The 27,165-nt window shown below is 40.0% G+C and overlaps 1 protein-coding gene across 2 annotated transcripts in view; it reads right to left on the reverse strand.

The window, feature by feature from the left end:
• Positions 1 to 27,165, reverse strand: part of ADAMTS12 (ADAM metallopeptidase with thrombospondin type 1 motif 12) — a 370,221-nt gene that overhangs the window by 106,708 nt on the left and 236,348 nt on the right. Inside the window, exons 11-14 of one of the 2 annotated variants that reach the window (XM_081521437.1) lie at positions 23,947 to 24,039; positions 21,875 to 22,020; positions 19,318 to 19,487; positions 8,966 to 9,099 (exon numbers count right to left, since the gene is read on the reverse strand). In XM_081521437.1, the coding sequence (XP_081377563.1) occupies positions 8,966 to 9,099; positions 19,318 to 19,487; positions 21,875 to 22,020; positions 23,947 to 24,039 (543 nt within the window). The remainder of the gene's footprint in view (positions 1 to 8,965; positions 9,100 to 19,317; positions 19,488 to 21,874; positions 22,021 to 23,946; positions 24,040 to 27,165) is intronic. The other variant, XM_081521438.1, reaches the window with a different exon arrangement.

The raw sequence follows: 27,165 nt of genomic DNA on the forward strand, positions 1-27,165 counted from the left end.
ACCTCTGGCTCTTCTGGAAGCCTCGTATGGTCCCAGCCCCTACCACACGTCACATTTATCGTATCCCAGCCATCCTGACCTCCTTCCTTCCAGCTGCACAGGAGAAACTGGTTGTTTCTCCCCTGAGCCAGGAGTAACCTTGCTCATGTGCCCTGGACCCGATCCTTTCTCAGTGTTCTGTCCATTGGTCTTTCCCAACCATCATCCTTCCCTCTTCACTGGTTCCTTCTCCTCTGCCCACCAATATAGCCAAGTCTTTCCCATCCAATTCCCATTCTGGAAAAGGAGAGTAATTAAACTTGGGGTGTTTGGTGGCATCAGATACCCAAGAATGGTAACACTTGGATGGAAAGTCATGAAACACGTGAGCTTCTGCTGAAGTCCTTTGTTGCTGGCTCTCTACTATGGCTTATATTGCTTAACCACATTTCAATGATAGAAAGAGGGAAAACCACACCATATTCTCTTCGTGGGATTTTTCTTTTCTGTTTGGGAAGAATTGTGCCCAAGTAGTTTTTTTCTCTCTCTCAAAGATAAGTTCCTTTCTTATTTTAAAGCCACCTTGAATCGACTGAAAGGAATAACCATTTAGGTCTTTAAATATACTCTCCCTCCACTAGCTAAATAGAGAATGAATGCCCAGAGAAAATAGTGCCATTCCTCAGCTTAACCATCTCTGACTTTCTTTATGTTTGAAGATTGTGCCACTTGACCCAATTGGGAAAAACAAAATGCTAAGAGATTTTTAAAAACTCAATCACACTAATCACACTGGAAAGGAAAGGAACAGTCTGGATATGTGCCTTCAGTGGCCATAGGTAAAATGCCAGCCCTTCACAAGTGATGTATTTACATCAAGCTTGATCATCCTCTAATAAGCTAAACTTTACACATCCTATTCCCAGTGAATATTTTTCATTTCTTCACTGATTTGGAACGAGCCAGGGAAACATACTTTGCAACATAGTAAAGTGTTTTTTAAAATCTCTACCAGGAGGGGATGGATAAAAAATGTGAAGAGGGACTTCCCTGGTGGTCCAGTGATTAAGACTCTGAGTTTCCACTGTAGGGGCCATGGGTTAAATCCTTGGTTGGGGAATTAAGACCCTGCAAGCAGCATGGAGTGCCAAAAAATAGTGCAAAAACATGAAGAAAAAAGAAAGAAGTTCAGAAAAACAAACACCTTGAGCGCATCTTTCTCCTCCACCAATATCTGCCTGTATCCCTCGGAGGGCAGGAGCAGGGAAGGAAACATACCCCGTCAGATGCTGACCCAGGGCACAGTGCGTGGTGCTGGTGGAGACTTCACCCTCTGCTCCTCCAGCAGCTGCGCACAGCACAGTCAACATTGAACTGAGTACAGAACCGAAGGCTTGGAAGGTGGAAGCCTGTCCTCCTGGCTACACAGAACCTGTAAGGCTCTCAGGGGAAAATGAACAGACATCCCTCCCTTCCGTGCCCTGTGATCTGGCAACAGGGCTACGATAGATAATACTGTCAGCAGATCAGAGGGGGCTTTGCTGCTGCTACCAATGTAACAATGACTCCAGGAAGGCTCTCCTCCCTGTGACTCTTGGGAGGCCAGACAGCCACCCCACAGGCTATGTTTCTTTACAAAAGGAAATCACTCTAATTTCCTATCATTCTTTCTTTTTTTTTTTTTAAACAGCTTTCTTGGGGGTGTAGCTGTACATATTTAATTTTATAATTTGATGAGTTTGGACTCATACAAACACCTGTGAAACCATCGCCACAATCAAGGCAATAGACATATCCATCAGCTCCAAACGTTTCCTTGTGTCCCTTTTTTTGCGTGTGTGGTAAGAACACTTCACATGAGATCTACCCATTTCGTGAGTTTTTAAGGAAACAGCACAGTGTTGTTAACCACAGGCAGTACGTTGTGTAGCAGAGCTCGAGCCATATTCATCTCATGTAAGTGAAACTTCATAGTTGTTGAACAGCAACTCTCCATTGTTCCCTTAGCAACCACTGTTCTCTTCTCTGCCTCAATGAGGTTGACTATTTTAGATTCTCCTGTATGTGGAATCTTGTAGCATTTGTCCTTCTGCGATTGACCTGTTTCACTTAGCATAGGCTCATTCCTAGGCTCATTCATATTGCCAAAATGACAGAATTTACTTCTTTTTTAAAGTTGAACAATATTCTGTGATATGCATATACCACATTTTCTTTACCCATTCATTTGTTGATGAACATCTGGGTTTTTTCCATCTATATCTTGACAAGTGTGAATAATGTCACTATGAACTTGGGAGTACAGATATCATTTCAAGATCCTGATTTCATTCTTTTGGATATATACCTAGAACTAGAATTGCTAGGTCTTATGGTAAAAATTAAATTTTAATCAAAAATTAAATATTTAAATTTAATTAAAGTCAAACATGTATTTAAGTATTTTAATTTAATCAAAATTAAATATTTAAATTTAATCAAAATTAAATATTATAATTTAATTAAAACCAAATATTTTAATTTAATTAAAAGTAAACTATTTTTAATTTTTTGAGGAACTTCCATACGGTTTTCCATAGTAGCTGCATCACTGTACATTCCCACCAACAGGGCACAGGATTTCAATTTCTCCATATCCACGCCAATACTCACTATCTTATGTGTGTTGGTAACAGCCATCCTAACAGCTGTGAGGTGATAACTCATGAGTTTCACTTGTATTTCTCTATGTTAAATGATGCTGAGCACCTTTTCACATATCTGTTGGCCATTTGCATATCTTCTTTGGAGAAATGTCTATTCAAGTCTTTTGTTCATTTTTAAATCAGTTTATTTTTCTGCTACTGAATTGTAGGAGTTTCTCATGTTTTAGATATTAACTTCTTATTGTATATATAGTATGCAACTTTTTCTCCCATTCTCTAGGTTACCTCTTTACTCTGATGGCTATTTCTTTTCCTGTGCAGAAGTGTATCACCAATTCTTGACCCTGTCATCTGAACTGAAGAGTATCCTATCTTCAGTATTACATAGAGAAATCAGGTCCCAGTCTTTCACTGGGGCTTTTACCCCTATGTAAGTGAATAAGTAATGCATATTCTTACCCATTTCTCATGTTTTCATCATGAGTTAACACTGTTTTACTTAGGAAATTCTCATACAACTGAGGACTGAAATACCAACTGGTGCCTTGACCTAATCCACTGAGAATGTCATTATTTCTTTCTGCAGTCCCTTGGCAAAGGCAGAGACTGGAAGAATGCCTAGTTCCAAGATGAGATTCATTCCCAGCCAATGGAACTTTAGTGTGAAGATAGGGCCACTTATGCTTAACTTAGAACAGGTAAATGACATTGTCCTTTAACAAATGGGACAGCAGCAATAATGCTTTCCTCACATAACACTGAGGGCCAGGAGCCTGGGTCTGGTCTTCTGGAGAGATATTTGGCCCAGAGAAATTGACACCAGGGTGTTCAGCCAGTCACTGAGTTGGCCAAAATAGCCATGAAAGAGAACAAAGAGGAGTCAGAATGATTGTGAGAGCAATGAGAAGGGAAGCTAACTTAGGACAGGTAGGAAGTCTGTCAGGTACGGCTGAGGACTCAGCTGGGGTTAAAGACATTGATTTGTAAGGGCACAAATCCACAAAGTTGAATTATTATTTTAAGAACTGTACAGTAGACTTATTATAAGAACAAAAATCATTATGGTGGGTTGATCAGAATCAGGATCCTGGGGTGAGAGGCTGATGGATGGCTAAGAGGAGACCAGAGGATGGTTCATGTAATAGTTCAAGGCATCAAGGCTGTTTGGGAAGGAAATGAAGCCAAAGCTACACTGACTGGGAGAAAAGGGAAGAGTGAAGGAACTGAAAGTCAGAGAACTGGTTACCAAAAGAAAGGGGTGAGTGAGCTGGAAGGTTGGTATCCTGTCTTAAGATAGCAGGTAAGACTGCAGAGCTGAGACAGTAGGAAGAGGGGTGGGAATATCTGTTCATATATTTAAAAGCTTATTGCATGTCGTACTTGTGATTAAAAATAGATGACATCCTGAAAAGTCATTGTTTAAATTTGTATCTGTGATAAATAAGCTTAGAAGTTCAGAGGACAGAAAGGCCAGAAATAAACCCATGAATTTATGGTCAGTTAATGTGACAAAGGAGGCAAGAATATGCAATGGGGAAAAGACTCTTCAGTAAGTGCTGCTGAGAAAACTGGACAGCTACATGTAAAAGAGTGAAATTAGAACATTTTCTAATATCATATACAAAAATAAACTCAATATGGATCAAAGACCTAAATATAAGACCAGATACTCAAAAACTCCTAGAGGAAAACACAGGCAGAACACTCTTTGACATAAATCACAGAAATATTATTTTGGATCCATCTCCTAGAGTAATGGAAACAAGAGCAAAAATAAACAAATGGGACCGAATTAAACTTTAAAGCTTTTGCACAGCAAATGAAGCCATAAAGAAAATGAAAAGACAGCCTATGGAATGGGAGAAAATATTAGCAAATGAGGCAACTGACAAGGGACTAGTTTCCAAAATAAGCAAACAGCTTATACAGCTCAACAGCAAAAAAAATTAGAAAAAATAAAAAAATAGACAGAAGACCTAAATAGACATTTCTCAAAGAAGATATACAGATAGTCAATAGGTACATGAAAATATGCTCAATGTCACTAATTAGCCAAATGCAAATCAAAACTACAATGAGGCATCACCTTACACTGGTCAAAATGGCCATCATTGAAAAGTTTACAAATAATAAATGCTGGAGAGGGTGTGGAGAAAAGGTAACCGTCCTACATCATTGGTAGGAGTGTAAATTGGTGCAGCCACTTTGGAGAACACTATAGAGGTTCCTTAGAAAGCTAAAAATAGAGCTGCCAAATGATCCAATAATCCTATTCTTGGGCATATATCCAGCGAAACTCTAACTCAAAAAGACATATGCATCCCAGTATTCATAGCAACACTATTTATAGTAGCCAAGGTGTTGAAGCCATCTAAATGTCTGTCAATAAATGAATGGATAAAGACAATATGGTGTATATGTACAATGGAACATTACTCAGACCAGGGGGCACTAGTAGTAAAGAACTGGCCTGCAGTGCAGGAGACATAAGAGACACGAGTTCGATCTCTGGGTCAGGAAGATGCACTGGAAAAGGGAATGGCAATCCACTCCAATATTCTTGCCTAGAGAATCCCAGGGACAGAGGAGCCTGGCAGGCTACAGTCCATAGGGTTGCAAAGAGTCAGACACGTGAAGCGACATGCATGCAAAGAAGAATGAAATAATGTCATTTGCAGCCACATGGATGGACCTAAAGATTGTCATACTAAGTGAAGTAAGTTAGAGAAAGACAAGTACCACATGATATCACTTATATGTGGAATCTACAAAAATGACACAAAATAACTTATTTATAAAACAGAAATAGACTCACAGACACAGAAAAGAAACTTAGCTACCAAAAGGGAAATGGGGGAGAAGGATAAATTAGGGATTTGAGATTAACAGATACACACTACTCTATATGAAATAGATAAACAATAAGCTACTGTATAGATGCTACCTATTGATCACTACCTACTATATAGTACAAGGAACAATATTCAATACCTTGTAATAACCTATAGTGGATAAGAATCTGAAAAAGTATATATATATATATATATATATATAGTCCCCGGTAACTCAGCTGGTAAAGAATCCTCCTACAATACAGGAGACCCCAGTTTGATTCCTGGGTCTGGAAGATCCCCTGGAGAAGGCATAGGCTACTGACTCCAGTATTTTTGGGCTTCCCTGGTGGCTCAGACAGTTATCTACCTGCAATGCGGGAGACCTGGGTTCAATCCCTGGGTTGGGAAGATCCCCTGGAGGAGGGCATGACAACCCACTACAGTATTCTTGCCTGGAGAATCCCCATGAACAGAGGAACCAGAGGAACCTTTGTGAGCCCATGGGGTCACAAAGAGTTGGACATGACTTAACAACTATGCATAGCATAGCACAGCATACTGAATTACTTTGCTGAATACTTGAAACACTGTAAATCAACTATACTTCAATAAAAAGTAAATTACATAAAAAGAAAGAAAAATACTAAGTTACCTAGGGAGAGATATTAGTCCAGCCCTGTACTTCATATAAGATTCAACAGCAGAAGAGAGAAGAGCAATGTTTACAAAATTTAGGGGGAAAGACAATGTGATGCCCCAAATTTTGACCCAGTCAAATGTCCTTCAAGAATAAAAGCAAATTTATACATATTTTTAAACAAGAAAGAACTCTGAGGATGCTGTGTCCATTAACGCTTTCAAAACATCTAGCAGAAGATGAGTGTAAATCCTCCCCCAAAAAGGACAGGAGAAAGTAATTTGACTGCAAATACCACTTTACTTAAAATCTTAGCCTTGTGTAGATACAGAGGGTAAATGAAATAGTAGAAAAAAATTCAATAAATAGAAAAAAAAGAATCTTAGAAATTCAGTACAGGTTAAAAAAAATTAGGGGAGGAACACAGAGTTACTTCCCCTAAAAAATTCAGTTCTGATCAACATTCAGTAATTCCCTTGACAACAAAATCTGCAAATCTAACATGCCAAAATGGTGGCAAGTATCATAATTTCAAAATACCTAAATATATGAGTATAAGCAACTATAGTGGGTATTTATATGACCATAAGCAAACATTTTCATATACACAAAGATGAATCAGACACCATATACATTTTTTTCTGATGGTGTAACTTTTTCTTTCAATACGTGTTCAATTCCCTTTGAAAAAAACTGTAGTAAATGAATAAGAAGACTAACAAAAGCTGAAAATAACTACAATCTGGATCTTTAAAAGATAAATTGCATTTAGGCTATTAAGGTAAATTTGATTTGACATAATTTCTCAGTTTAAAAACTTAGCTCAGTGTGGTATAGACAGAAAGTGAGTAATTAAAGTTTCTAAGAGGCCTTAACCGGTTTCCAGAAAGAAAAAAGCAAGCTGAGAGAATCTGACTTATTCTATTAAGCTGATTTAATTGGCTTCAAGAGAGATACCCAACACCCCTTATGTTTCTGTTCAAACTACTTGCTTTTTTCCATCACAAGCTAAAGACAGTCTCTATACAGGCAAAGGTATTTAGGTCTAAAAGATAATTTTAGCATCACATTCATTTCTTGATGACTAAAGTTCTCAGCCCTAACAGCATATGGCAATCACCTGAGGAGTCTTAAAAATACCAATGCCTAGTCTCCACATCCAGGCGATTCTGAATAAATAGGGTGGAGATAGAGCCAGACATCAGTAGGGTTTTTAAAAGCTCTCTAGCTGATTCTACTAGGCAGCCAGGCCTGAGAACTGGTGTATTAAATGGCCATGGGGCTGTTGGGGCCTAAATTAGCCAAACTTTTTCCCACTCTGGGGAACAGACCTAACCTAAAATATATTAATTATTTTTGGCTCTTTGTAGCTACAATGGTAATTAGTGTGTCAGGAAGAGAATTTTGCCTGAGTTCCTTCTAATTTAGAGTCTGATTATGACCTGCTGTTAGCTCACTCAGTCCTGGGAATCATATACTGCTCCCCTGTGCCTTGGTCAGGACTGGAATAAGTCCATCAGCAACTGCAGGGTGATAAATTCACCTTCCCAGGGTGCTAAACACTGACGGCCAGGATCTTCTCATGGTGATAACTCTGTCCAGTGGAAAAACTGTGACAATTACTTGCAAAAATGAGTAAAATATATTAAGAGTTTTTGGTGTGCCATGAGCTCTGTTAAGGGCTTTACATATAAAACCCTATTTAATCTAAGAAGATATGTTAATATCTCAATTCTGTGAAAGATAACTGAGTCTCAAAAAGATGTATAGAGTTACACAGCTTGGAAATAGTGGTATTGGGTTCATATTCTAGAGCCTAAGCACTAAGCCATTATGCTTTACTAATAGTTAATTATTTTTATATAGCTTTTCTTTCGTTGATTAAAAACACCTTCTCTTTACTTATTTTTGGTCATGGCGCATGGCATGCGGGAACTTAGTTCCCTGACCAGGGATCAAATCCATGCCCCCAGCTGTGGAAGCACTGAGTCTTAATCACGGAACCATCAGGGAAGTCCGCCAAACACCTCTTTAAACTGAGGTTTATGCCTACGTATTGGATCTCAAAACTTGTTCCTTAGTTCCTTGAAAAATAGACTGTAAGCAATGGGAGAAATTCCTCAGTGGTTGTACATATAAAGGCATTAAAAAATCAGTTTGGTCACTCGGTCATGTCCGACTCCTTGTGACCCCATGGACTGCAGCACACCAGGCTGCCCTGTCCATCACCAGCTCCCAGAGCTTGCTCTAACTCATATCCATTGAGTTGGTGATGCCAAGTCTGATTAAAAATCAGACCCAAGTAATTTATGTAAAGGCAAGAGTTTCCTAATGGAGTCAATGTGAAAAGTTAAACTGATATCAAAAGACCTGGTTTATAATTATCTGTCATGCCGTCTCTCTTCCTAAGGTGATCATGTTGGTGATCAAGGTGAATTAAATATCAAAATGCTTCATGAAAAACACTATATGATTATTTATTATTTTTTCCTCAAATTTACTGTTGGCAAGTGACCAATGAGTAATTCAAAGCCACTGAAATAATTTGAGTTGCCTTTTCCTAATAATTCCTCCAAAGAATTATTCCTCCAAAGAATAATTTGACTCTTCTTCAATTTGACTCAGCTCCATGCTTGACATATCACAGAGCACATCAACAGCTCAAGAAATGAAGACAACAGCAGGAGGACATTTGGTTTCTAACTGTGACCTTGATGAACAATGAAAAGTCTTGGCTCACAGACTGTATAAAAATACTAGTCCACATGCAAATACCACAAAAGCAAAAGATTAAAACATCTAACTTTCCAAATTAATTAAAAAAAATCATGATTTTATAAAGTTGTAGATTAAAGAAACATACCCAATACCTTACACATGCCATTAATACAGACATTTCTGCTGTTGCCGCCTTCAAAGCAAGGGGTACCATCAATGACAGCATCCAGCATTTTCTCGGAAAAGTGGCCATCTATGGGTCGGCAGTAGAGCTCACAAGGACGTGCTGAAGTGAGAAAGAGACAAATCCTTGCAAGTTAGTTTCCCAGCTCAGCACTCTTCCCCCAGGATTTGTACGCAGGATCCCCCAGGTGTCATCAATCTGGAGAGTTCCATCTTCTACCTTTCTGTGACACATGCTGTAATGGGGACTTCTTTCTTTTAAAGAGGTTTACAACAAATTAAATTGGGAAGACTGCTTTAAAATGCTGCTTTTTGTTATAAATGAGGAGACCTTTCAACCCAATGTTGAACTACGCTTATAAAAATAAGGTACTGAGTATCTGGGATTAACCTAGAAAATAAGTAATAGAAACCAGAGATGCAGGATTCCAGACAAGCATGATGCTTGCCTATTGTTTGCAGCAAAGTAAGCAGACCACCACAGGAGATGCTCCCATGGGGGCCAGCTCATTACTAATACCACCGCCACTATCATAAACCACCCCCAACAAATATTCTCCCTTACTCTCTTCAAGTCCAAGAAGTCCTTGGACACAGGTTTACAACCACATAGAAACAAAAGATCTATGTTTTATCCAAAGCAGAAGCCAACATGCTTATCACAGTGGTCCCTCCCACCATGCTAGGTCCTGCATTGAATCCATTCCAAGGTTCAATTTTCTGTTCCCTTGTGAATGAAGATGGGTGATCTCCCACATATAACTGTTCTAAAGATTTATTTAATAAAATTCATATCTATTTGTAAGTACTTAGAATAACCAGAAAAGGAGATAACTTTCAAAACATAAATTGCCTTAAAATTTTTAATAGGTAATACATGTACATGCATGCATGCTAAGTCGCTTCAGTCATGTCCAACTCTTTGCCATTCTATGGATTGTAGACTGCCAGGCTCCTTAGCCTATGGGATTCTCCAGGCAATAATACTGGAGATGGTTGCCATGCCGTCCTCCCGGGGACCTTCCATGACCCAAGAATCGAATCCATGTTTCTTAGGTCTCCTGCATGGGCAGGCGGGTTATTTACCACTAGGGACACCTAGGAAGCCTAATATGTGTATATAATAAGAATTCAAATAGTAATTTTCTTTGAATATTATGTCTTTTTTTTTTTTAAGTGAAAAATCTAAGATTATCCCCTTCAGAAATGTCCTTTTGGGATCTCTTCTGGGTCTCTTTACTGGGGAAAGGGCTGTTAATTTCTTGGTGTTGTGACTAGCTGAGAGCTTGATGAGACCGGCCATAAGTCCATTTGCCATGAACCCACCTCAGTGTGGATGGGTGCCAAATGCAAGCCAGTGTGCACAGCTCTAGGTATGGGTACTCAGGGATACCATGATCCACGTGGTAAAGAAATAAAAATGTACAACTTACACAAATCTTACTATGAGCAAAACAAACATGGAAACGTGGGAGAAATTTGAGTCAGAGCTTCTAAAGCATCTGCTCAAAACTTGAAGGAGAAAGGTAAAGGTGAATAAAGAATACCAACTGATTCTATGTAAAGTGCAGTGGATAAGTTGTCTGAGAATACAAATGAAGTTAACATGAGTTGCAGAGATCACTCCACAAAGTGCCAACGACAAAGGACCAGTAGACTCCAGAAACAAGGCATAACCCAGGGTTACTGTAAATCTTCATTCCTGGAAGCATGATTAGCTCTGTCACTGCCTGAACTGGAATAGAAGTGCTTAGAGGAGCCACCTGGGAGCAATTCTGCTCTTTCAGAGATGAGAGCATCCACCCAGTGCTGAGTCCAGGTGTGCTGGGAAGCAACTCAGGAAATAGCAGGCTGTCAAGAGGAAGGATGGAGGCAGGGGAAGCACTTTTAAATGAGACTTTGATTTGAGCTTTAGAATTTAGATTTGAGATTTTGTATTGATATTGAGACACATTGAGCCCAAAGAGGAAGCAGCCCTGAATTATTGTGGAGCTTTTCTAAAGGAATTACTGTTCCAGCCTGCTGGGGAGAGCTGGGATTAGAGGTGCCTAAACTGAAAACTGAAAGTGAAAGTCACTCAGTCATGTCTGACTCTTTGTGACCCCATGGAATTCTCCAGGCCAGAATACTGGCGTGGGTAGCCGTTCCCTTCTCCAGGGGATCTTCCCAACCCCAGGATCGAACCCAGGTCTTCCGCGTTGCAGGTGGATTCTTTACCAGCTGAGCTACCAGGGAAGCCCAGAGGTGCCTAAGGGTGCAAATTTTAACACTCACTCTCAGGGTTGTAAAAATGGGTCCTTGCAGCCAGTAAAACCCCCATCCAAAGGCATTTTGAATTCCAAAGTAGTGAAGTTCCAACATTTGCCTTAGTCATATTCCCTTTGGGCTTGTGCTGTTTGACTCATTTCCTGAAGGATAAAACTATTCAGAGATTTTGTGGGTGTCACTTATTTAGTGAGTTAACAGGAATTTTTGCTTGTTAAAATAACAGCCAGTGTATTACCTGAACATTATTTGCCAGATCTTCTTGTGCTTTGCAGTGATTATGTTATCTCATTCTAACAATCACAACCACCCTAGGATGTTAGTTCTCTTATTATCTCCATTTAGAAGAGAAAATTTTAGGCCCAGAGAGATTAAGTGTTCCAAGATCTTACAGTATGAGTGACAGAGTAAAAGCAGATGGTTTAGCTTAGCGCTCACTCTATTAGCCCTTAACCTACACACACAGAATTATTTTTAACATAAAAGAAATGCTTTAATGAGACCTTTAAAGTAACCACTCTTTTTGCATTTATTCACGGGTCACATCTGAGAAACAAACTTGGCAGAATACTCACTGGACTCCATTTAAAAAATCTCATGGGTCTTAAATATGGTGAAAATCACTAGCCTCTGGAGCCATGACTTCTACAGAGAGCAGAAACATAAAAATTCATGAAGGTCTAATATTACCTTGAGAAAGTAACTTAATCTTTCTGTGACTCAGTTCCTCATCTGAAAATTGGGGATAATGATACCTACTTTGCAGGGTAAATGTGAAGATTAAGGCAGAGATTGTATGTCAAGCACTCAGCGTGGTACCCGGTATACAGTAAGTGTTTGACAAATGATAGCTGCCATGGTTGTTGATTTCACCTCCTTATCATGACCTGGTGAATTCTGAAGGTCCTTGCCCCATAAGCTATGCATTTACCATTCCAATCCTCTTTCAGAACAGTCAAAAGACCTGTGTTTTGCAACGCTGGCTCAAATTCTCTTTCCCACACATATACAAACATACACAAATCTTTCTTGAAATATCCTCTTCTCCTTCAGATTATTCCATGATGCCATTTCTAATCAATTCTGCACTGATTTCATGCTTTGTTTTACTATTTTCTAAACAATTGCTGTCTTGTCAATTTAATAGAAAGGATTCTACACCCTGTTAGGTCGGTAAGTGGCCCCGTGACTTTCCTTTTCTGTGACTGTGGACCTGGTTCAAAGCTGTTCCACCTCTACAATGCCTGTTGAGGTCTCCACAGCTCTGTGCTTCTAAGACTACAGATTTTACAGTCCCCTCAACCAGACTGAGATGTCCTCAAGAGCACTGCAGGCATCTGTGCATTGATCAGCTACTACTGCCAAGCATGCTGTGAGAAAGAGGAGCCAGGACACATGATGGTGAGGGCCGAAAGGCACAGGAGGAGCAGAAATAAGCACAACCTGGGAGTCTCTCCTTCACATGATCTTTGGAGTTAGCCTCATAGGGGTTCAAATCCCAGCCCTGATGCTTCCATCTTGCCCAGGGCCTTCTTGGTTTTTGCATGGAAGGGACTGTCAGAGGATAACACCCGGAATCCTGGAATAAGGTATCTGGTATACAGCAGTTGTTATAATGTGATTACCATTAACCTTTCCCAGTGAATACTAGTAGATTATTACACTCAGAAAAGGCTCTTAACCCATGAGTACTTAGTAACAGCCATGGCAGTGATCAACACTGTTAGGGAGAAACTTCTGGACAGAGTGGCAAAAAGATCAACTCCATCCTGAGAGATCATCCACTCAGTTATAAAAATGAGCCTTGAGGGGCTTCCCTGGTGGTCCAGTGGTTAAGACTTCACCAGCCAAGGCAGGGGACACGGGTTTGATCTCTGATCTGGGAAGATCCCCACGCCCTGGTCAACTGAGCTCGGGTGCCACAACTCCTCAGGGCTGCACGCCTTAGAGCCTGTGCTCAGCAGTAGGAGAAGTCACTGCAGTGAGAAGCCCACCAATGTAACAAAGAGTAGCACTCCCCTCTTTGCAACTAGAGAAAGCCCACGTAGCAACAAAGACCCAGCACAACCAAAAGTAAATTTTAAAAACTATATATTAAAAAATGAACCTTGAACTTAGTGACAGAGGTCAAGGATGTTCAAGGAAGCTGTTTATCCAGGAAGCAACAGACACATCGATTAAGCTGCATTTATATAACGGAAGGCTAACGCAGTCACTAAGAGGAATAAGGTAATAGTGTTCCACTCCATGAGTGAAAAAGTAGCAGAACTGGCAAAATATGAGTCCATTTGTGTGTAAATGGAAATCTGCTGTTAACGGCGGTTGCCTCTGAGGAATAAGTGTGCTGGGCTAAAAAGAATTCATTTTTATTTCATTTTATTATATATGCTTGTATTTTTAAATAAGAAGCATATATTTATTTTATAAATACTATCTTGGCCCTCTTTCAAGACAATGGAGAAGGTCTCATTCCATGAAGAAAGGCCCTCATTTCAAGACTTCCTTTCATCTTGCTTCTGTGGTACTAGATTAGCACATCGTTTATGGTTAGACAGGCTAACTGAAGTACACTGCAAGGAGGAAACATAGATTTCTATGGAACATAAGTACAGTGGCCTCTGGAGTCTTAGGGCTTCCCTGGTGGCTTAGTGGTAAAGAATCTGCCTGCAATGCAGGAGCTGCAGGAGATAAGGGTTCGATCCATGGGTCAGAAAGATCCTCTGGAGGAGGAAATGGCAACCCACTCCAGTATTCTTACCTGGGAAATCCCATGGACAGAGGAGGCTGGAGGGCTAGTTCATGGGGACGCAAAGAGTTGGACAACTGAGCATGCACTATGGAGTCTAAGAATACCTAGTAAATAATCTGTGCTAAAAGCAAGAGCAAAACACAGACCCACTGCTGTGACTCCCAGAACCTGCACACCTATGACCCACCGGCGTGCCCAAGGCCAGAAGGAACCTGTACTCAAAAGCAGCCATTGTGAATTAAAGGTTCAGGGCTCTGAGGCAGTTCTCAAGGTGGCCCTGGGGTCCTGTTTCCCTGCTCTTTCCTCTGGCCTCTGTCTTTCACGGTGTTCTGAGCAATGTCATCAGGTGGGCCTGACACAGGGCCCTGCATAAGGCGGTAAGAGACGCAATGGATGGCCTTAGTTCTCAAAGGTCATCACAACTATCAGAGAGTCTGTACCAGACACTGAACTCACTTCTTCCACAATATCCACAGAGTGTGGATTTTCCCTTTTCAATTGTAGGGGAAAGTGAAGGGGAGGAGGGCTATGAATGGCTTTGAGGTGTCCACAACCATCATCCTTATTATTCCATCATTTTCCCTCCTGAAGCCACAGATTCCTAGTTTGTGAAATGAGAGGCATCTGGCTAGAAGATCTCCTGGGATGCTCACCACACTGACATTCTCATTTAAACACTGGGTCTTCATTGCTATGAATGAGCTTTCTCTCTTGCGGCAGCTACTCTCTAGTTGCAGCGCGCGGGCTTCTCATTGCAGTAGCTTCTCTTGTTGTGGCACACGGGGCTCAGCGGTTGTGGTGCATGACCAGCTGTGGCAACTCTGAAGGTCCTTCCAGCTGTAGAGTTCCCCATAGGGGTGGAGAAGCCCTCAGTTGAGACTGCACTATAGCCCAGGTTCTGTCCCTGCCTGACCCCTTTTCCTTCCCTCTTCTTTTGCACCTGTTGAACTTCCTACATGCGAGTATCCGTCTCAGAATCTGTTTCCTAGGGAACATAACTGCAACAATCCCTTAGAGATGTTCCTGAAAGATCCTATTTCAGGAGATGCAGACTGAGGTCTGACCTCATGTCAGATCCTCCACATTAGCTGGAAACCTCACTGGCAGCAAGCATTACTAGGGCTGAGATATTTAGAAGAAACAACTAAAAAATTAGCTTTAATGAGGAGTTAATGCTGAGAAAAACATCCAAAAAAGGAAGAGAGATTCCAAGAAAGTGATAGCACCAACATAAGGTCTTGGCCATCCCCTAATAGGAGATGCAGGACATAAACATATTTCTGATTAACACAGGCTAATCAAGTCCCTAAGAATCTACATAAATTAGTGTAAGTATCTCAGCTTCTTAATCAAACAGATTTGATTCTTCAATTCCACCTCCATTATATAAGACACTATAACCCTGACTAAGTTACTGTCCTCTCTGTGACGAAGTTTCTTCATCTCTGAAGGATGGGGACGGGGGTCAGTGAAAAAACATATAGCCACAGCTCTTCATCCTGGTGCTTCCATGAATGTGATCAAGGGGAGTTTGGCTGCCTTTTATTTTTTGGCCAGGAGAGCTGGTGTATTGGAAAGTAAGTTGATCTAAATTAGTACTTTTCAAACTCTTTAGGCAGAAGAATAATTTTTCTTTTTTCAAATAAGACCTTGCAAATAAAGCAGATAAAAATCTGAATTTTATGAAGCATAAATTTTGTACGTTCAAGTATATAATGCTTAAAAATAGTTCAGTGGGATCCAAAGAGACTATTAAGATGAACAGAAAAATTTGAAATCAAGTTTACAGATGGCAGTTACAGACTTATATGGTTGCAGCACCTAATTTTTTTCTATGGGTTTTTTTGTTTGTTTGCACATGCGTGAAGTTGCTTCAGTTGTGTCTGACTCTGCAACCCTATGGACCATAGCCCGCCAGGCTCCTCTGTCCATGGGTGGTGATTATCCAGGCAAGAATACTGTAGTGGGTTGCCATGCCCTCCCCCAGGGGATCTTCCCAACCCAGGGAAAGAACTCAAGTCTCTTAAGTCTCCTGCATTGGCAGGCGGGTTCTTTACCACTGGAGTCAAGTTTTGTTTGTTTGTTTGCACAGCATTGAAAAATCTTGACTCACACAAACAGCTGTAAATGATATGATAACAGTTTAGAACAACTTGATCTGTAATCTCAGGATATTTCTCAATCGAATTGTGTTGATGGGAGACTTTTATTCTAAGGTCTGTAGAAAACCAAATTAATATGTATACATTAATATACTGATGGTTTTCGATATGTTAAAACTCAACATATACTATTTTTTGAATGTAAGCATTATCCCTTACTGAATTTTAAAAAATTAATTTTGCAATTAAATTAATTTTTTAGAAAATGAAATTAGAATCAAACATTTTTGGAAGCCCTGGAACAGAATTTGAAAACTACAAGTTTTGATGGAGTCTCTATGCTTATTCCAAATGTTTGAATCTATGATGATTCTTCTGCCATTGGCTACTTAGCAAATCTGCCAAAACTCTGCTGTACATTGAGTGTATCCTCTGGTGGCTTCTAAGGGAAGCCTAGGAAGGTGTGAAGTACTCACTGCCTGGCACAGATCGAGTGCTTTGCACAGAGCTGTTGTCCTGAACACCATCTTGTCGTCACCAAGGATGCCCATCAACTAGGCAACTAATAGCAACTCTGTAGTACAGAGTTTGATGGGGGACAGAAGTCAGTGTGTTGGTCAAGGTGGTAGCTACTCAGTTTAGAGCTCAAATAATATCACAGGAGCCTATAAGAAAACCACTGAGATGGAGTATGGAGGCTTACAGCCCAGGCAGACAAATTAAGCAGATGACACTCAGTATAATTCCCTCACATGGTATACACAGTCTCAATACCAGTTACAGATGCAAAACAATCACTCCAAAAGTGAATGAAATCGGTGTCTACTTTTATAACTCGCATTTCTTTAATACCTACTGCTATGTTATGCCAAAAGGAGGCACACAATTTGTTGCTGTTCAGTCACTAAGTCATGTCCAACTCTTTGCGACTCCATGAACTGCAGCACGCCAGACTTCCCTGTCCTTCGCTGTCTCCCTGAGTTTGCTCAAACTCATGTCCATTGAGTCAGTGATGTCATCCAACCACCTCATCCTCTGTCATCCCTTTCTCCTCCTGCCCTCAATCTTTCCCAGCATCAGGGTCTTTTCCAACGAGTAGGCTCTTCACATCAGGTGGCCAAAGTATGGGAGCTTCAGCTTCAGTCCTTCCAATGAATATTCAGGGTTGATTTCCTTCAGGATTGACTGGTTTGATGTCCTTGCTGTCCAAGGAACTCTCAAGAGTCTTCTCCAGCACCACAGTTCAAAAGTATCAATTCTTCGGTGCTCAGCCTTCTTTATGATCCATCTCTCACATCCACACATGATTACTGGAAAAACCATAGTTTTGACTATACAGACGTTTGTCAGCAAAGTGATGTCTCTGCACACAATCATTGCTTATAAATCAATGAAAAGTTAAGCTGAACCAAATCTTTTTATTCTAAATCTGCCTACTTGAGCTGTCAGAGTCCAGCAGACACAAATCCAACCCTGAATCTGGTAGATGTGTGGACTCCAAACTAAGCACCTGTCACAATACTGAGGCAGCTATGCCATTTTAGTTCTGCTCATTCAGGGTCTCTAGTACTACTGACACAACTAGTGCCAACAAAGCAGAATTTCCAAAATATAGGTATAGGTAGTACCAACTGGCTATACCTTTCATCACTTTTTTTTTTTTTGGCACCCACATGAGTATATACAAGAGCTTTTCTGTATTCAGGTGCTTAGATACGGAAGTAAAATTGCACCAAAACCCAAATGACTCCTCTAGAGCATGAATGACACTGAACAATGGGAGACAAGGAGCAGATGTTGCCCATGACAACTAACAGCCATCAGGGTATTTTGGAGACACAAAGTAGGAAAAGCACTTCTTTTCAAAAGCAATTGACTGTATCATTTTCCTAACAGTCCAAATATGTAATTTTCATTCATTGGCCGACATCTGGGAGTCCTCTTGTGTTCTATTATATTGGATTTCAGAAACTTAACAGTCACACACAAAAGAAATGTGGTTACTTTTCACTATGTTGTTTCAAATTTCCTTAACTCAGGAACATCTTTTCTTTCATTCTCTACTGGAATAACAATGAAGAGCACAGATCCTTTCTTTTTTTTTTTTTTTTTAATAAATTTATTTATTTTAGTTGGGGGCTAATTACTTTACAATATTGTAATAGTTTTTGCCATACATTGACATGAATCCAGCACAGATCCTTTCTGATGCTATAGTTAACGGTCAACGATTCTTCCTCATTCATATTCAGACGAGAATGCATCACTGGTGCTGATTCAGGAGAAACACTGCCAAGGCTGCTGCTCCATTATCCAACTCCACTATGCCCTCACCCTCTGATGTGCATCCTTTAGATGCTTGACTTTACATGTTACCCTTGTGTGGCACTAGTGGTCAAAAACCCGTCTGCCAGTGCAGGAGACATAAGAGACACGGGTTTGGTCCCCTGGTGGAGGGCATGGCAACCCACTCTAGTATACTTGTCTGGAGAATCCCATGGACCAAGAAACCTGGTAGGCTATAGTCCATAGAGTCACAAAGAATCAAACGTGACTGAAGTGACTTAGCACGCATGCATGTTGTCCTATAGACACAAAATGTTGATTTCTGGCCCAGGACTGGCTCTCACTCATTTGCGATCAAGTTTCTCATTCATTTTCTACCATCTTGTCTTGCCTTGTGCTTTTCTCCTCTCACTGGGAATTGCTGACTCTACTTTGAATGCCTTCCCCTTCCTTATTGCAGGAGAAAGACGACACGTGCTTAAGAATTGTCAACTGCTTCCTTGGAAGACTTTTTTGAAATTACTCCATACCCATAATGACCTTCTTTTCTGAGTTTCTGTCAAAATTACATTCAGTTCCACACACTCATCAATAAGTGCTTCCATCAGTGATTAGTTCCTGTGCCCAGACAAGCCCCACATATTGCTTAGTTGTACCTCAGCTGTTTTGAAGTGAGTCATCATGTTTGATAAAATTCTCTTCTAACTCTCATAGAGCTTGGCAGGGAGTTGGAATATTCACCTTCAACATTTACTGATTCACTTAACCAGGTCAGTGTCTCTACCTCTTAAGATATAAAACTCTTGATGGTACAACTCTCTTTTTTTTCTTTGTACTGCATCACAGTACCCTGACAGATAAATGCTTTCTGATAATGGCAGTGGCCCTTGATCTGGAATATTCCATTACAGCTCCTTACCTGGATTAAAAACTGGAAACCAGTGGTAGAATTCATTCCTGTAGGGAACAGTGTCAAATTCACTGCACTGCATCTGCCGAAAAGTGGGTGTATCCGGGCGACAGGGGTGGATGTTGCACAAGCGATAGCGTTTTCTTTCTCCAGTGCAGTACTTCCCTCCAAACTTTGGTCTACACATGAAACACACAAATTGTTCTTTAATTTCCTTAAAGGCCAGTATTTTATGTTAAAAATGCTCTGTCCCCACCCCCACCCCCCCCGCGCTTATCTCCATTTCTGTCTTTCCTCTTTTTCCTACTGTACACATTCTTCTCTGGCTAACTTTATGATTACCTTCATTATTTTAGTTTCCTGTTGAAAAACCTTTAATGGCACCCTGTGACCATAGGATACAGTCCAGCCTCTTAAACATGATGGCATTCAAGGCCATCATGATCCTGGCTTACCTCACTTGAACACATTTTCTGCCCACATTCCTTCTCATTTGCACACTGCTCCCGTGATATCAGCTGACTTGTTTGCTTTTTTCCCCCGCTGTGCTTCTAGATTTCCACTCTTCTCTAAATGTCTACATACTGCCCATCCTTTAAAGACAAATAAATGTTATTTCCATCTCCATCATGAATTCTATCTGAATTCCTGCCAGAAGTAATCTTTTCTCCTGTGGATAACATTTCGTTATCCAGCTGGAGGCACTTTCTGCACTTATCACACCCAAAGATAATTCTTTGACCAAGGCAGTTCACATTCATCGATTCCCTGTAGGCAGGACTAAGCATTGTACTTCATAGTTGAGGGTAGGGCTGGTGGTTTCCTATTTGTGATGATGAAATGATACTCTATGACTTGGCAGCTCTCCAATTCATTTCCATCTAAGAGCCTTTTATGAGCCAAGCCCTGCTGGGTTCTCACTAGACAGCTGACCAATATAAATCAAGGATATAGTGTCAGCATAGGCTGGTCAGGCACTGACCTGAATCTGTGACTATATTTTTATTGACCTTCTCAATGAACTTAAGCAACCCATCTACTGAGATCAGATATGACCACTCTATGGAGTCACCCAAGGAAACTCTATGACAAACTATAGCCTCTAAGATAGGAGTTAGGACCATTTTTTCCCTTAAGCCAGGTTAGGGGATCATTTTTCATTTCCTCAACAGGAATGTCCCTTTTCTGACAACCATGGATTGCTGCCCATCCTCCCAAGAAGGCTAAGGACTGACAGTGGCTGATATACAACACTGACCACAGATCCTGGAGCAAATTGCCTGTATCTCCTGATTACAAAAATGGAAACAGTTTTTCTGATCACATTGAAACAAACTATAAAATAAAGATTTTCTGTAAAAAAAACTCTATAAGAAATTCTTGATTTTGAATTTTTGAAGCCACAGGAACCTGGTGTTTTAACAAAAAGTAAGATTTTAAAACAATTTTGCCCAAATCCCTCAAATGTACACTTACTTATAGGCATGAGAAATGATAAAGATGTCACAGTAACTACCATTTACTGACAAATTTATGTAGTAGTTAGTGTGTTGAGTTATTCATAGATATTAACTTATTAACCTTTAGGAGAAATTACATATATAATTATATATACAGTTTATATGCATATATATACATGCACATATATATACACATAGTAATATATTTATAATAAAAAGGTAAGATTTAGAACTGAGATATTGATGGAATTGTTTTAATATATATCATTTGCCTTTAAAAATATGTGACTCTTACTGTTCAACTCAGAGTAATGTAAATTTAGATAAAAGAAGTTTAAAACATTTTCTACTTATAGGAGTCATCATATGTACACTGCTAAAAAATTATACTTAGGAACTAGTATATCAGCAAATAATGAAATTAAGAATGTAATATATATATTTGGAAATCAAGAAAACAGAATATTTCACATAAAATATCACTATACAAGCTTAAAATATCAAAAAATTAAACAATTTGATTAAAAAATTGAAAGCAACTTGTGAAATAACTTCTATGAAATCCTTAACAGGCTAATACAGAACTCTGAGGTTTACAAAATTCTTATTCGAAACATTAAAAATAATCATCCTCAAAATATGTGTCAAGATATATATAATTGGTTACCCAAGAGAAGAAAACTATTTTTATAAAATTATACATTCATTATGATGGAAAGAAAGCTGTGTCTTATCAATAGAATTGGGTATGATAATCCTCACTGATAGAATGGGGTTATTTAAAAGGACTTAATTGTATAATCTTCTAGAGACTTTCACACGGGTTGTACTTTTGAAATTTTTTTGCTTATTTCTCCAAATGATGAAATCAGTTTAGTTACCTAAGTTCGAGTCCAGTACCAAGCCAAAATGAGACAAAGCAAGAAAAAAAAAAAAAAAAGTAAAACTTTTTTCTTCATGCTCTATGAGTCTTCCTTCTGGCTCTCTTTGTCTTTGGGAACCTACTTAGTTTCCTTGGAGAGCCTTGGGGTCACTGACATCACCCCATCCACAAATGGTCTCCCAGTACTCAAGGAAGGAAGAAAAACATCTTTGATGTGACTTACTCAGGGTTGTTGCAGAGCCTCTCTGCACTCTGGGCTCCGGCCCCACAAGTCCTGGAACAGTGGGACCAGGGTGACCAGCGGCCCCAGCCTCCAGGAATGCTCTCTGGTTTTTTGCCCACTGTGATACATTTGCCAGCCATACACCACTGAAAAGGGAAGAGACAGGAGATGCGTATGTCAGAAAGGTTCCATAACAAGCTGACTCAGGAACCCTAGCAGCCTGAACCCAGTTCTTCCTGATCAAGCAGACTTCCTACAGTCACACATCAGATGTAGAACAAAGAGCATCTCATAAAAGAATTTCCCCCGAGAGTCTTGGGTTTTAGGATCAGAGAATTTCAGGAATTAAAGGGAATGTTATGTGCCTAGTTGCAGTGAAAGGAGTATGACTCCAAGTGTGACTGGCAGACTTGCATGCCAGAATGTTAGCTTCCTTTATTAAGAAAATCTTGCTATGGAAAGCATGTCAGCTGAGTATGCTTAGTAACATAGCTGTTCAGTAATATAATTGATTCAATTTCTGATGCAAGCTTCTTATCTTGTTGAGAACCATAACAAACATTTTGTAGACTGGCACTGTGATAGCACTCCTCTATAGCCTCTATGGGTATTTAATGTTTGCAACAGATAACTCATCCCCTCTGTAAAAAATCTGCTCATTGCTGAAAAACCCAAGTCATTACAGAAGTTGAAGCTCTTTCTAATATCAAGAAAAATTTCTGCTCTCCTGTAACTCTTTGCATTGTTTCCAGTTCTAGTATTTCAAGTGGCTCAGGAAAAACTCCACTCTCTCCCTCTTCAAGGGACTCCTTCAACAACCATCAGTTTAGGAGGGTGAACATACAAAAAAGGGAAATAAGAAATGCAAGCTGGTTGTTAGAAATGGCCACATTTCACAGAGGATCTGGGTGTGTTTCATCTGCTTGCCTCCTCTTCCTCATTATTTCTGGTGACTGTGTATTTTGATCTAGTTCTATGATCTCGATGAGTCATGACATACTCAAGCTACATGAAGACACCCACTAAACACATAAATCCCAGGCCCACACAAACCCAAATTGTGCTCTTGAATAGCATGTTATTACCCTGTCTTCAGGTAGTCTGGACATCTAACATCTCTGAGTTCTTGGGTATCTGGTTTCCTGCTTAGTAAGGTGGGTAGGACTTTAAGAAATGCAGTCAGGTCAGATGATGAATAGGCTTCCCAGGAGTCTCAGTGGGTAAATAACTCATCTGCCACTGCAGGAGATGCAGGTTTGATACCTGGGTTGGGAAGATCCCCTGGAGGAGGGCAGAGCAACTCACTTCAGTATTCTTGCCTGGAGAATCCCATAGACAGAGGAGCCTGGAGGGCTACAGTCCATGGGGTCGCAAAGAGTCAGACACAACTGAAGCAACTGAACACGCACGCATGCAGATGATGAGCAAGAAGATAACATATGGTCTGAAATCAGCATCTTTGGAAAGAAGAAGCCACTGACTTGTCCTTCCCAATGTTCAATATGAAAGTGAAAGTGTTAGTCGATCAGTTGTGTCCTACACTTTGCGACCCCATGGACTGTAGCCCATCATGCTCCTCTGCCCATGGAATTTCCCAGACAAGAATACTGGAGTGGGCTGCCATTCCTTTCTTCAGGGGATCTTCCAGACCCAGGGATCGAACCCAGGTCTCCGCATTGCAGGCAGATTCTTTACCGTCTGAGCCACCAGGGAAGTCCCCAGTGTTCAAGATAGAGGGGGAGAAAAGGTTAAAGTGAAGGTTGATGATAAGCTCAGCAGATGTTACTGATCACAAACTCCACAAAAGTTCGTCAGGGAAAGGTGGGCCAGATGTTGTGTAATTGGAGTGTGGCTTGAGTCTCAGCCCTCTCTCCCTAATTACCTCTCCTAAGTGAAGGCTCAAGAGGAGCAATGGAAGCGGAGTCCTTTCCTCTGGCAAGTCTAACTGTATAATGATCTCCATTCACCCAGAAACAGCTCCTCCCCAGGGCCTCCTCCCCAGCTCTGCCCAAGAACGTAAGCCCCCTATCCCCACCTTCCTTCCCCAGCCTGGCACCCCACTGACACCTCACCTTCTTCTCACCACACTGAGTCCCATCTGCAGCAGCGTCCAACTTGGAGCGACAAGAGCCCTTCACTGAGCACCACAGTGTCTGGCAAACATTCTAGAAAACAAACATGAGACTGAGCTTTTTTGTGTTTTTCAAAACTTTCACAAAAGCATTTCTACAGTGATGGTGTAATCTACACAGGTTCACCCATATACCCACAATAAATGCTACGGTTGTTACTGAATAAGACTGATGGAAAGTGATCACTCAAGAAACCTCGGTTTAAACTTAACCTGAACACTGTCATTATACATAAACTGTTGGCTGTAGGCCATTCTAGGCCATATGGAAATGGGAGATAAAACACATTAGCCAAGAGTTGAATTTCTATATGTGTGGCATAATAGTCCATTGTTAAATGCCCCCAGAAAGGTGACATTTGTCATCAAAGGAAAATCCAGACTGTGATGGAAGGCAGTCTGCTTACAAATAGCTGGGTGGTTATAACTTGAGCCTGCTCATTGAAGGAAAGGGAAACTACTTCATTTAGAAAACCTCAGGTTATTTACTTATTACCCCAAAGAGCCAGTATGTTTTAGCTGCCAGGGAGTGAAATGGAGATCCCCTCTCATTTCTCCTCTTGCAGGAGGAACAAGGGAAGGTTGACAAAATTCTTACATATCATCTGAAATGACTCAGGTGCTTCCACCCACCTTTTAGTCTTTCTTTTATCCACCCATCTACTATCATTCCATCTATTTAGTGTACTCTATACTCAATATGTTCTTTCATCATAAGACCTCATATTTTTTAACCATTTTAGAAAATTCTTAATTTTTACCTTCCTAAATCTTGCTTCTTCATGATTATCTCTATTCTCTCCTTTTGCAATTTCTGCAATTAATCATTATTATTGATGGACCTTCTTATGCTGTCCTTCATATTTCAGATTACTTTCATATTTTTTAGCTCTCAATTTCCTTGTACATAAACGTTGAAAAAGCCTGGATTTCTATCAGCAAATGGTCAGTCTCTCTTCCATCACACAATTCTGAGAAAAACTCAAGTGGGATAGGAAGTAATTTTTTCAACTCTAAATTTCAGTTGATTTTCTCTTTAGCTCTATCAAGTCTGCTGTGTAACTCGTCCACTAAATTTTAAGTCAATCATGATATTTTTCATTTCTAGAGGTTGTAAGTGTTCTTCACAACATCCAACCAATAATTTAAATGGACCCAGAGATGGCAGTGAAAATATTCTTCCAAAAGAAATGTGCCAGCCATCTAAACCATAAAGAATAGCCTGACATGAAGCTTCATAACCAAGAGTTTACAATAGAAGCAGAAACTGACAAAAGGAAATAATACATAATAAGTGAAACTGAGAAGAAATCTCAAATAGGAGAAACAGACACACAGAGACTCTGGACATCGAAACTGTCCATTGTAATCTGCAATTATAAGTTGTAAAATAAATGTGTCTTATAGTTAAAGAAACAAAATATCATACTGAAAGTTTAAACTAGAAATAAGAGGTCATAAAAAAATCGGAGAGTCTCATGTTTCATGCATCGACAAATGCTCTCCGATAATGTAGGTCAGCAGTGGTTCCTAACCTTGACTGTGCTTTAGAATTATTTGGGTAGCTTTTAAAATGTCGTAAAACTAGAATACAACTTAAACATAATGTAGGTCAGCAGTGGTTCCTAACCTTGACTGTGCCTTAGAATTATTTGGGTGGTTTTTAAAATGTCTTAATGCTCTACTGAACAATAAATCAGATTGGAATGAGGAAAAAAAAAATCGGAGAAAATTTAGGAAAAAAACCCAAAGAGACTGTTATAAATAAAAAAAAAGCAACATAAATGAGATTAAAAAGTCAACAAGTTAAATAGAGGATTGGACCTATTTGAAAAGAGCAATCATTGAGTTTGAAGAGAAAAGGAAATTATACAAAATGTGGAGGTATTAAGAGATGAAAAATATGAAGGAGAGAGTTCAAGATATGAAAGATTAGTGGGGTAAAGTCCAAGGTACATGTATTTAGAATTCCAGGTTAGAGAGTGGAGGGTTAAAATAATATTTTAAGAGATAAGCTCAAAGAGTGAGAGCAAGGGTGAATTTTGAAGCCTCCTTTAAGCCATTTTAGAGAATCTGAATTTTGTTGGAGAGGCATAGGAGGCCGTGAAATATTTTAACAACAGAGGAACACAATCAGATTTCCTTCATAAATGTCAATTTGGCTATGTTTTGGGGAATGGGTCAGAGTCTTAGAAAGGAGTCCAACCAGGAGACTCGCTGAAATCATATAAGGACAGATGGATTTTAGAGACCTTTTGGAGGCAGAATTAGCATTGCTTGGTAACCAGTTAGAAGTGAGAGTGAGGGATTTTTACAACAACCTTATCTCCTCTGTGAAGTCTTGCTTGTTCTGTCTGAGCACAGTTACTTCCTCTTAAAAGTTCTTTCTCTATGTTTGTTTTTGTGTTTATCTGACTATTAAAACTCTCCTGTCAGCCTCCCCAGTCAGAGCAGGAACTCCTCAAGGTCAGAGAACTTATCTCATTCAGTTTTGAGGTTTCATCTTTTTCATACTATTCAGGACACAGCATAAAATCTGGCAGGGGTCAACCAGACTCGTTCATGTCTCTGTATAATTAACACTGATACTTTTGCACTAAAAAGGAATGGTTCAGAGAATAGACAAGATCCAGATCACAAAGGGATGCAAGGAGTTGATACTTTATTCTGTGGTCAGTGAGGACCCCAACAGCAGAGTAGAGCCATGGTTAGATTTGTGTCTTTTTGAAATAACTTGAGCAATAGTGTGAATTGGGGAGAGGTTAGGTAGAAAGTAATTATAATAGTAAGGAGAGGTAATGAGGTAACGAGAGGTAATAGTTGTTGTTGTTCAGTCGCTCAGTCGTTTCCGATGCTTTGCGACCCCATGGACTGCGGCACACCAGGCTTTCCTGTCCTTCACTATCTCCCAGAGCCTGCTCAAACTCATGTCCATCGAGTCAGTGATGCTATCCAACCATCTCATCCTCTGTCGTCCCCTTCTCCTCCTGCCTTCAATCTTTCCCAGAATCAGGGTCTTTTCTAATGAGTCAGCTCTTCTCATCAGGTGGTCAAAGTATTGGAGTTTCAGCTTCAGCATTAGTCCTTCCAATGAATATTCAGGGTTGATTTTCTTTAGGATTGACTGGTTTGATCTCCTTGCAGTCCAAGGGACTCACAA

The sequence above is a fragment of the Giraffa tippelskirchi genome, chromosome 8 (genome assembly GCF_054371585.1).
Source record: "Giraffa tippelskirchi isolate mGirTip1 chromosome 8, T2T-mGirTip1v1.2.pri, whole genome shotgun sequence".
NCBI lineage: Eukaryota > Metazoa > Chordata > Mammalia > Artiodactyla > Giraffidae > Giraffa > Giraffa tippelskirchi.